General features: G+C 44.0%; 1 protein-coding gene across 2 annotated transcripts in view; it reads right to left on the bottom strand.

Moving 5' to 3' along the window:
• The window catches only part of gtpbp4 (GTP binding protein 4), a 35,258-nt gene extending 26,916 nt beyond the window's left edge, over window positions 1-8,342 (bottom strand). Inside the window, exons 1-5 of one of the 2 annotated variants that reach the window (XM_041183311.1) lie at window positions 8,187-8,342; window positions 2,958-3,128; window positions 1,741-1,844; window positions 471-607; window positions 253-353 (exon numbers count right to left, since the gene is read on the bottom strand). In XM_041183311.1, the coding sequence (XP_041039245.1) occupies window positions 253-353; window positions 471-607; window positions 1,741-1,844; window positions 2,958-3,128; window positions 8,187-8,234 (561 nt within the window). In that variant the 5' untranslated portion in view covers window positions 8,235-8,342. Of the gene's footprint in view, window positions 1-252; window positions 354-470; window positions 608-1,740; window positions 1,845-2,957; window positions 3,129-4,885; window positions 5,011-8,186 lie in introns of those variants that run through there. The other variant, XM_041183312.1, reaches the window with a different exon arrangement.
• Between the last annotated feature and the right edge of the window lie 4,048 nt (window positions 8,343-12,390).

Below are 12,390 nucleotides of genomic sequence, written 5' to 3'. Positions count from 1 at the left end.
AAGCAAATGTATGTTTGCACCATAGCCTGATGACACTATTTTACAGCTACCAGTTTTGGATCATAAATGTAGTATGGCTACAAACTTGATGTCAAGCTCCATGGACATTAAACCATCCCTAAGATAACACTGCTATTGCACTGAACAAACTTGTCAAAGAACCAGAGCAGCTTCTGAATGACTACTACAAGCTACTTATTTAAGACATTGGAAGTTAGTTAATCGCACCATTTTAGTTAAAAAAAAACTCACCTTGTTAATAAAGCTGGATTTTCCAACATTAGGGTACCCGCATAGCAACAAAGTCCTCGTGTTGGGATCAATAGATGGCAGACGAGAAAGATGTTGCCGCACTGAAAGAGAAGGAAGTGTTCAGATACATATTGTGGGTTTTGAAAGTCATCTCAAAAATCTCTAAACAAAATGCTCTTGACCCCTAATTAATGAGTACATGAAAGTCTGTCACTTACCTTGTTCCAAATACTCCAAACTTTGTTTCTGTCGTTTGAGAATAGTACACATGCGCCCTAGTGCCGCACGCTTCAGCTGTTTGCATCGGTACAGAGAATCGCCATACTTCATCAGACGCACATAGTCCTTAGCAACACTAGTTAAAAATTAGATTTTCAGTTAGCTTCAACCAAATATAGGAATATAATAATATTCTGAAAGGAATTCTTAAGAAAAATATCAGGAATAGATCAAAAACAATCTTTGACAGATCTAATCTAAGCTGTTCATCGCTAAATACAATTCATTTAGTCATGGAGCAACAAATTGACACATTTAAAAACATTTGCTTTACTCCAACACTTACAACAACTTGTATCATATAACACCTTTAATGTAAAAGGACTTCCTAAGGCACTTAATTTGTTAAATGTACAGAATCTCAAGCCTGGGCCAGGTAAATGAACATCCTACTGGATTTTTTTTTCAGATTTTGCAACAGGAACACGAAAACCTCGTACTGTGACATAAAGCTACTAATCCAAAGGTTGAGAAATTATCAACATAAGCTGCTAAAATAACTACTTAACAATTTTGTCAATTCTGCTTGCTGTGGCATCCCCCATATTTACAGTGCTATTTTTATGGTTTTTTTCTACGTAACCTAAGATAGCCCAACTTCAACATCTAGTACATATTCTTATTTCTTCTTCCTGCTGGTTCTTATAGTCCACTGTGGAGGTCGGTGCAAATTTCAAAAAGGCAGGTTCAGCTGGCTTACTTGGAAGGCTGTTGCAAGCCAAGTGATAGAGTAAAACAAAACAGGGCACAATCACATCACAGATACAACCAAATAAACTTTGGACATGTTTTCATACAAACATGGAATGGAATATCTGATCTAAAGTACTGGAAGTATTAAGGTTTTAAAATTACATTGATTTTGCTTCCTTATTACTTCTAACTCCCCTTTTAAAATAATAAATTGCGGATTATCTGAATTACAAACTGTCACAACCATCAGCAGGCAAACTGAAGCTGCGCTTCTTGCCTGAACAGTCATGTCAGGTGATTATTTTTCCTTTGTTGAGATGGAACACAATTGCAAAGTTTAACAAAGGAGTTTTCTGGAACAGAGATTTCAAGCATCACTTGACTCAAGGAATTAAACTTGCATGCTCAAGATTGAAGCCCAGCACCCTTCACATCCGGGTCTCTGGTAGTCATTACAGCAATGCAACCATTTTAGATAACAAGCATTAAACAAACAGAAATGAATATAAATCTTACTTGTCAATGAGGTTCTTTGCAATGTTAATCTGCCCTAATGCCAGCTTGTAGTGATCTTTGTCATACAGAACATTCATCAAATCAGCATAAAAAGGGTGGATGTCCTGCAAAGAAAAACAAGGTTTGACCATTCTTCAAAGTGCAATTCATTTTCAACACTTCAATGTTTTAAAACGGATCATTTTAAATCAAATTTCAATTAGTATTATCTGACAAGTTATGTTTTGAAACAATGGAGATTTTCAGTACAGAGTAAGGTTTGAGCCAATTTGCTGGAGATTTTTAAGTTGACGTTCTCCAATTTTATCATCACGACTAAGCAAAATGCATTACTACAGGATTGAATGCCATCCCATTCACTGACATCATCTGTCATATCACTCACTGGTTATAGGCTTAATAAGCATTATGAAAAAATTATCTTACACATTCATGATTTTTAATAAGAATCAAAAATCTTTCACGCTAAAAATCTTGTCAACAGATGCACAAGTATTGCACCCAAACACACAATGTGCATTTAACACGTGCATGACTGGACCCAATTTCGACACATATCCTTGAGGTCAGCTTTGCATGTGGACTGGATTGTCAGGCCAATATTGTCTGGACTGTGCAAACAGCGCCAAATTTCAGGTCAGCAACTGACAGGGCAACTTTATTTACTTTGTTTAAAACAAAATAATACACAGGAATCTGTGGTGTTCTGGTGGAAATCATCAAGCATGCTATATGTAAATACAGTGGACAAAATTTAAGCAGGAAATAGCTGTGTATTCAACGGAATTAAAATAAACTGTTTATTAGACTCTCGGAAAGCTATAGCACAGCAGAATGTCTTTTGCCATTCACACCTGTGCAGGCACTAGGTTAACCATGACCACAGTCACATCTGAAATACTTTCACCAAGTATTGTGGCTATAAGGAACAGAAGAATATTAAGTATTGGCAGAAATATTTCACACACAGGATTCCCAAAAATAAGCCATTTTACATCAAAAATCAACATGAACCCCCATCAGCGAGTTCTCAAATACTTAACATACAGAAGTTTAGCTTCCCTTCACTGAATGAAAAGCTATGAATGGCCAACACATCAATTCCATAAGTATTAGCTGGATATGTTGAAAGAAAAGTAACTTAAATTATTTATATCTAAAGTAAAATAAGGTGTCATTCAGCATTATTTTGAAGGTGCCACACAGCAACAACTTACATCAAGTTTTGGAAAATCAGTCAGAATCAAGCTGAGGCGATCATGATAGTTTTGTTGAGTAAACTTAATCTTTCGCATGTAGAAATGACGAATTCGATTGATTTGATAGTTTTTGTGAATCACAGTTGGTGTCTTCCGTTGGGTTTTTGACAACGTCAAGTCAATGAAATCCTGAATGAAAAAGGCAAAATATTTTGACCAGTCCAATGTGTAAGTTATTCCTTAAAATTATCACATTAACAGTATTTCAGTATTTTTTGGAGTTACTGACATAGTGCATCTTGAAATCTGCCAACATACAATTTCTAACTGCAATGCAAACTTCACTTCTTAAACAAGATGAAAGCAGCCCAAGAAGTGTGTTTTAAGCCGTTAAAATGAGGTTTTTGAAAATTCATTCATGAGATCTGGGAGTCGCTGGTTAGGCCAGCATTTGTTGCCCATCCCTAATTGTCTTTGAGAAGGTAGTGGTGAGCTGCCTTCTTGAACTGCTGCACTCCTGAGGTGCAGGCACACCCAATGTGCTCTGAGGAAGGGAATTCTAGGATTTTGACTAGGTGACAGTGAAGGAATGGCGATATATTTCCAAATCAGGAGAGTGAGTGGCTTGGATGGGAGCTTCCAGGTGATGGTGTTCTCATGCACCTGCTGCCCTTGCCTTTCTAGGTGATAGAGGTTGTGGCTTTGGAAGGTGCTGTTGAAGGAAGCTTGGTGAGTTCCTGCAATGCACCTTGCCAATCAAATAGGCTGCTTTATCCTGGATAGTGTTGAGCTTCTTAAGTGTTGTTGGAGCTACACTCAGCCAGGGAAGTGGAGAGTATTCAATCACACTCCTGACTTGTGCCTTGTAGATAGTGGACAAGCTTTGGGGAGCTGGGAGGTGAGTTATTTGCCGCAGGATTCCTAGCCTCCGACCTGATCTTGTAGTCACCATGTTTATATGGCTGGTCCAGTTCAGTTTCTGGTCAATGTTAACCCCTAGGATGTTGGCAGTGGGGGATTCAGCAATGATAATGGCATTGAAGTCAAGGGACGATGGTTAGATTCTCTCTTGTTGGAGATGGTCATTGTCTGGCACTTGTGTGGCGCAAATGTTACTCGCCACTTGTCAGCCCCAGCCTTGACATTGTCCAGGTCTTGCTGCATCTGCTTCAGTATCTGAGAAGTCATGAATAGTGCTGAACATTGTGCAATCATCAGTAAACATACTCACTTCTGACCTTATGGTGGAACGAAGGTCACTGATGAAGCAGCTGAAGGTTGGGCCAAGGACACTACCCTGAGGAACTCCTGCAGTGATGCCCTGGAGCAGAGATGACTGACCTCCAACAGCCACAACTACCTTCCTTTGTGCCAGGTAAGACTTCAACATGTGGAGAGTGTTCCCCAATTCCCACTGACTCCAGTTTTGCTCGGGCTCTCCTTAATGCCACACTCGGTCAAACGCTGCCTTGATGTCAAGGGTAGTCACTCTCACCTCACCTCGGGAGCTCAGCTCTTTTGTCCATGTTTGAATCAAGGCCGTAATGGGGTCAGGAGCTGAGTGATCCTTGCGGAACCCAGACGAAGTGTCAGTGAGCAGGTTATTGCTAAGCAAGTGCCGCTTGATAGCACTGTTGATGACTCCTTCCATCACTTTATTGATGGCCAAAAGTAGACTGATGGGACGGTAATTGGCCGGGTTGGATTTGTCCTGCTTTTTCTGCAAAGGACATACCTGGGCAATTTTCCATGTTGCCGGGTAGATGCCTGTGTGAGGTGCAGTAATGTGCCTTCAGCATTCTGCATCAGCCAATGCTGCATAGCTTGTATTGGGAATCTTTTCTTAGGGAGAGTTGAAAATCACCCGAAACAAGTTCAGCTGGAATTGGAAATACAGCATGGGAAAGGGCTGTGGTACGACAAATTAGAGGGATGCTCACACTTACCAACTTTTGCACAGCTGGGCTAGGCTGAGTGATCCCTTTCAGTACCGTAACTTGTGTTTGGTTCTATGGTTCTGGCTTTATATTGTTTTCAATGCATTTAATATAGCAAATCACCCCCAAGCCTTTCAGAAGTGAAATCAGAAAGAAAATGGACATCAAAAGAGGTAAAAATAGATGTTGGCAAACAATACCATAATTAAAGATATATATTAAGGGGGAGGGGCAACAGAATTTAGGGAATTCATTGCCATCAGTGGTAATTAGGGAGCTGAAACCGCAGCTATTTATGGTGGGACTTTGGAGGAGGCTTGGGGGAGTGCAAAAGCAAAAAAGAGGCCGAAGCCAGAGGAAGGAGCATTTGGGGATGGATTTTAAGAGCACCGTAACTCCTGTCACTGACTGTAAAGGTATAAGGAACAGGTGCACAAGTGAACTTAACCCACGCTGCGGCTGTTGACACATGCGCATATTCCCCCAGCAGGATTGCAAGTGCGTGCCATTTCATTCCCAGGCCAGTTTAATACGAGAACTTGAACCAATAAACATTTTTTTTTCCTTCTGATTTATTCGAACAAGTTGGAAAGGTTTTGTGCAGGGAATTCCTACACAGCACAGTTAGCTCACTTGATAGATAATGGGACTCTTAATCCCAGGGTTATGGTTTTGAGCTCCACATTGACTAATAATTTTCTCAAGTATTTTGTTCAAAATACTTTTTTTTTTAATTAAGTTTTTTCAAATTCATTCATGGGATGTGGGCGTCACTGGCTAGGCCAACATTTATTGCCCATCCCTAATTGCCCTTGTTCAGAGCGCATTTAAGACTCAACCATATGGCTGTGGGCCTGGAGTCACATGTAGGCCAAACCAGGTAAGGACGGCAGATTTCCTTCCCTAAAGGACATTAGTGAACCAGATGGGTTTTTTTTACAACAATCGGCAATGGTTTTGTGGTCATCATCAGACTTTTAATTCCAGATTTTTACTGAATTCAAATTTCACCATCTACCATGGTAGGGTTCAAACCTGGGTCTCTGGAATAAATGTCCAGTGACAATACCACTATACCACCGTCTCCCCCAAATGGTAATTTACCAATGGTAAAACTCCAAAGTTAAGAGAAGATAGTTTTAATTTCCAAGGCTGGTTCTCATCCAAACTAATTAGTTGCTGGGGAAAAAAAATATCATTTCTGCCATTATAAGAATCTGACTGTGAAAATAGTTGCCCTCTTAAGTAGTTACAATTTTTTTCTATTAACTGATATGGTTGCAAAGGTGACAGTTAAAAGACACCAGTTTGCAAAAATGTATAGTTCAGCGACAGAAAGCACTTAAAGCATCTCTCACTTTAAAAGGCCTGACGCTGACACTGCATCTGCACATGCACAGGAAGTCTGCTCCTAGTGTTGCAGCACAAATAAATACAGCTTTTTTGGAGGTTACAGAGATAGGTGGTTTTAATCATGAGGATGAGAATTTTAAAGTTAAGCTGCTATGACAGTGCCTTAATAGGTCAGCAAAAACTGGGGTTATGAGTGTACCATACAGGGCACAGTCATCAAAATTTTGGATGAGCTGAAGTTTACAGAGGGTATAGAATGAGAGTATTTCTCCAGTTTCTCATGATTCCCCTCATAGTCTATCTAAATGTGTCCTAAGACCTACACCTCCTGTTCCTTGACCCTATTCCTACCAGCTGCCAATGACCTAACTTCCCACATCTGTTGCTGAAACACTCCAGTCAGATTTGCATCCCTGAAACACAGCACTGATACAACCTTAACCTAAGTTACAAACTACATGCTGTGCCTGATCATGGAAGTTTTTACTGATTCAAAATTCTCATTTCATCAACATCATAACATAACTAATGCTGATCTGTTACACTAGAACTGTACAGACATCCATGACATAACTATAATCATTTTCCATTTAAATATAAAAAGACATCTGAAAATTAATTAGTCACAAGCTAGTTGTGGTTTCAATAATTTTCTTAGCCATATGATCACTAGATTCATTTTGCATGTTACAAAAGTGGAATAGTTAGACATCTCTTTGATGTCATCAAAATCATTACTCCTGGGGCTGTAAATGTTTTAAGTCCAAATACACAATATTTTTTCACCCAACTTCTACAACGAAGATGTAAGATCATAACAAATGGGAGCAGCAGGACTGCTGGTTTTCATTTGGGATATTTGTTTAAAGTGTATACGTTTTTCATATCCCGGTACTGATGGTAGTGGAGACATTTTTCATGCTCAGAATAACTGCACTCTTCCCCCTCCCCCCTTAATTTCCCTTCAGCGGCCTGTCGAGCTGCTCCGCCATTCAATACGATCATGGCTGATCTTCGGCTTCAACTCCACTTTCTCGCCTACATCCCGTATCGCTTAATTCTATGAGATAGCAAAAATCTATCTCAGCCTTCAGTATATTCAATGATGGGTCAATCCACAACCCTCTGGGGTAGAGCATTTCAATCCTTAGAGTGAAGTAATTTCGTATCCCAGTCCTAAAGGTTCATCCCCTTATCTTGAAACTGTGACCCTGTGCTCCAGCTTCCCCAGCTGATGCCAGGGTGGGGGGGTAAGAGACAACCTCTCGGTGTCAAGCCCCAATATATTCTTTTGAAAATGAAAAAAAAAGGCAGAACGAAAATAACCCTGCTTTCTGGAATATATCATTTTGGCAAATGACGGACTGGCAGCTACTTAAAAAAAAATTAATTCAGCTGGGCAGTGAGAACCAACATAAGGCAGCGAGCTGAAGATTGCCCCCAACAGCCTGAGGAGGAGGAGGAGCCTTGCTACAGCCCTCATAGCTTTTCCAACAACTGGAGGGCGTCCCTTTAAACGGAGGACGGAGCTGAAGGGAAATTAAGGGGGGGGGGGGGGGGTTTGGGGGAAGAGTGCAGTTATTCTGAGCATGAAAAATGTCTCCACTACCATCAGTACCGGGATATGAAAAACGTATACACTTTAAACAAATATCTCAAATGAAAACCCGCAGTCCGCCCAATGACAACCATCAACAGTTTATAAAGACTGTTCCCTGGGGGAAGGGAGTCTCAAAGTCGAACGCATTAATAATAACCATAACCTGTCCCCCCTCCCCACCCCAAATCCCCGAAGCCTGGGGCCGCACTCGGCTCGGGTATTGAGGGAGAGACACGTGTCCGCGGCCCTCAGCTCAGTTACTCCCCGCGGACCAGCCGCCAAGCCGACCCTTCAACGTGTCTAATGCACAGCCGAGTGTGTCAAACAACCGCCCAGCCCTGAGCCGCAAAGACCCACCTTGGCGGTCGGCACCACCGTGATCTTCTTGAAGTTGTAAAGCGCCATGGCCGCTCAGAGTTCCACACCATCGACCCTGGGAGAGGAGGAGGAGGAGAAGGAGCCAGCGGCGGCAAGGTGGCCCATCTCAATCGGTCCTCCCAAAGGGGAGGAGGAACAGCGCCGCACTCCTCCCAGCGGCGAGGAGGGACAGCGCCGCACACCTCCCAGCGGCGAGGAGGAACAGCGCCGCACACCTCCCAGCGGCGAGGAGTGACAGCGCCGCACTCCTCCCAGCGGCTTGGAGGAATAGCGCCGCACTCCTCCCAGCGGCGAGGAGGAACAGGGCCGAACGCTTACTCCTTCCCGAACGTACAAGTCACTTTTAAAGGGGAAAGCCTCTTGTGCATGTCTTCCGGATGCTTCCAACACATTAATTAAGGTTGGTGGATCGCACAGGGATGAATTCAGTCACCGCACCCTCTCTCAATCTCCAACCTCCCCAGGCGCAGAGGCCTGGGGTGGGGGTGGTTAGGATCTATCAATGGCCAGTGGAGTGTTTATCAGTGATGGTGACTGCAGCAGCCTGAGGAGGAAAACCACACACCCTCCCCAACCTGCTCCCACCCATCACATCGCTTTCTTTGTAAAATTATATTTATATTTAATTATTTACTATACACTAACTCTTAACAATCTTTGCAGGAGTAAATTGATGGCAAGGGAAAAGCTGACATCAGAGTGAGAATTCTTAAGCAAGCCCACTGTACTCATCATAACTGGTCCACGAAGGCTGTGCTCACCCATTGATGGACCAAATCTGAGCGCATAAGCTACGAGGAAAGATTAAAGAGGCTTATGCTTTACAGTCTGGAGAGAAAAGATTAAAGGGAATGCCTCCTTGAAGTATATAAAATATTCATTACTATAGATAAGGTGTGGACAGATTGTTATTGCGATGCATGCGAAGAAACAAGAATTAGAGGACATAAAATAAAAATTAACTAAAAGCAAATTGAAAGAAAACACAGATCACACATCTTTAAGAGTGGAGAGTCTACCAAACAGGTTAAGTCGAGGGGGGAGGGGGTTGAAATTAAGGTTTTTCAAAGTACAATTAGATGTTCTGATGGAAGATTTAACATACAAAGGGAATGGTAGCAAATATTAACTATTCTGTCTAGTTTCACTTTGGTAGTTATCCTTTAATCCAGTTATAATAATAGAGTTTTAAAAACTAGCTAATTGAAAACCAGGTCCTTGGCCTAGTACAAATGTTGTGGCATTGTTTCGGTTGCCTTCAAGGTTAAGGGCTCGAGGGAAATACCACGTCACATTAAAATAAAACCATAAAGGTAGCTGAGTGAATAGAAGGAGCTTGACCTGAACTAGATTTCAGCACTGAAATAACTTGATACTGCTTCCAGCTGTTTGGACCCTGAGGGCAGTACTGAGGGAGCGCTACACTCCCTCAGGGCAGTACTGAGGAAGCGCCACACTCCTTGAGGGCAGTAGTGACGGAGCGCCACATTTCCTGAAGGCAGTACTGAGGGAGTGTTACGTTGTTTGAAGGTCAGCATTGAGCGAGAGTTCTACACTCCCCGAGGGCAGTACTGAGAGAGCACTACACTTCCTGAGGGTAGTTCTGAGGGAGCACTGCACTCCCTGAGGTCAGTACTGAGGAAACGTACACTCACTGAGGGTAGTACTGAGGGAGCTCTACACTCCCTGAGGGCAGGAGTAAGGGAGCGCTATACTTCCTGAGGGCAGTACTGAGGGAGCATCACATTCCCTGAGGGAAGTACTGAGGGAGCGCTACACACCCTGAGGGCACTGCTGAGGGTGCGCTACACTCACTGAGGGCAGTACTGAGGGAGGGCAACACTCCCTGAGGACAGTACTGAGGGAGGGCTACACTCCCTGAGGGCAGTACTGAGGGAACGCTACACTCCCTGAGGGTGGTACTGAGGGAGCGCTATACTCCCGGAGGGCAATAGTGAGGGAGTGCCACATTCCCTGAGGGCAGTACTGAGGGAGTGCTACATTGTTTGAAGATCAGTAATGAGGGAGCACTACACTCCCTGAGGGCAGTACTAAGGGAGTGCTACACTCCCTGAGGGCAGTACTGAGGGGGCGTTACACTCCCTGAGGGCAGTACTGAGGGCAGTACTGAGGAAGCACTGCACTCCCTGAGGGCAGTACTGAGGGAGCTCGACACTCCCTGAGGGCAGTTATGAGGGATCACCATACTCCCTGAGGGCAGTATTGAGGGAGCACGACACTCCCTGAGGGCACTACTGAGGGAGCGCTACACTCCCTGAGGGCAGTACTGAGGTAACGAGTCGGTTAGACAAAGGAGAGCTAATGGATGTTATCTATTTGGACTTCCAGAAGGCCTTTGACAAGGTGCCACACAGAAGGCTGCTTAGTAAGAAAAGAGCCCATGGTGTTAGAGGCAAGGTACTAGCATGGATAGAAGATTGGCTGTCTGGCAGGAGGCAGAGAGTGGGGATAAGGGGGTCCTTCTCAGGATGGCGGCCAATGACTAGTGGAGTTCCGCAGGGGTCAGTGTTGGGACCACAACTTTTCACTTTATACAATAGCGATCTAGATGAAGGAACTGAGGGCATCCTGGCTAAGTTTTCAGATGATACAAAGATAGGTGGAGGGACAGGTAGTATTGAGGAGGTGGGGAGGCTGCAGAAGGATTTGGATGGGTTAGGAGAATGGGCAAAGAAGTGGCAGATGGAATACAACATGGGGAAGTGTGAAGTCATGCACTTTGGTCGGAAGAATAGAGGCATAGACTATTTTCTAAATGGGGAGACAATTCAGAAATCTGGAGTGCAAAAGGACTTGGGAGTCCTAGTCCAGGATTCTCTTAAGGTTAAAAACAAAAACAGAATTACCTGGAAAAACTCAGCAGGTCTGGCAGCATCGGCAGAGAAGAAAAGAGTTGACGTTTCGAGTCCTCATGACCCTTCGACAGAACTTGAGTTCGAGTCCAAGAAAGAGTTGAAATATAAGCTGGTTTAAGGTGTGTGTGTGGGGGGCGGAGAGATAGAGAGAGAGAGAGGTGGGGGGGGTGTGGTTGTAGGGACAAACAAGCAGTGCTAGAAGCAGATCATCAAAAGATGTCAACGACAATAGTACAATAGAACACATAGGTGTTAAAGTTAAAGTTGGTGATATTATCTAAACGAATGTGCTAATTAAGAATGGATGGTAGGGCACTCAAGGTATAGCTCTAGTGGGGTTTTTTTTTATAATGGAAATAGGTGGGAAAAGGAAAATCTTTATAATTTATTGGAAAAAAAAGGAAGGGGGAAACAGAAAGGGGGTGGGGATGGGGGAGGGAGCTCACGACCTAAAGTTGTTGAATTCAATATTCAGTCCGGAAGGCTGTAAAGTCCCTAGTCGGAAAATGAGGTGTTGTTCCTCCAGTTTGCGTTGGGCTTCACTGGAACAATGCAGCAAGCCAAGGACAGACATGTGGGCAAGAGAGCAAGGTGGAGTGTTAAAATGGCAAGCGACAGGGAGGTTTGGGTCATTCTTGCGGACAGACCGCAGGTGTTCTGCAAAGCGGTCGCCCAGTTTACGTTTGGTCTCTCCAATGTAGAGGAGACCACATTGGGAGCAACGAATGCAGTAGACTAAGTTGGGGGAAATGCAAGTGAAATGCTGCTTCACTTGAAAGGAGTGTTTGGGTCCTTGGACGGTGAGGAGAGAGGAAGTGAAGGGGCAGGTGTTGCATCTTTTGCGTGGGCATGGGGTGGTGCCATAGGAGGGGGTTGAGGAGTAGGGGGTGATGGAGGAGTGGACCAAGGTGTCCCGGAGGCAGCGATCCCTACGGAATGCCGATAAGGGGGGTGAAGGGAAGATGTGTTTGGTGGTGGCATCATGCTGGAGTTGGCGGAAATGGCGGAGGATGATCCTTTGAATGCGGAGGCTGGTGTGATAAGTGAGGACAAGGGGAACCCTATCATGTTTCTGGGAGGGAGGAGAAGGCGTGAGGGCGGATGCGCAGGACACGGGCCGGACACGGTTGAGGACCCTGTCAACGACCGTGGGTGGAAAACCTCGGTTAAGGAAGAAGGAGGACATGTCAGAGGAACTGTTTTTGAATGTAGCATCATCGGAACAGATGCGACGGAGGCGAAGGAACTGAGAGAATGGGATGGAGTCCTTACAGGAAGCGGGGTGTGAGGAGCTGTAGTCGAGATAG

The sequence above is a fragment of the Carcharodon carcharias genome, chromosome 3 (assembly GCF_017639515.1).
Source record: "Carcharodon carcharias isolate sCarCar2 chromosome 3, sCarCar2.pri, whole genome shotgun sequence".
Taxonomy (NCBI): Eukaryota; Metazoa; Chordata; class Chondrichthyes; order Lamniformes; family Lamnidae; genus Carcharodon; species Carcharodon carcharias.
Note: the sequence above shows the minus strand (reverse complement) of the source record. Positions and strands in the feature narration are given on the sequence as shown.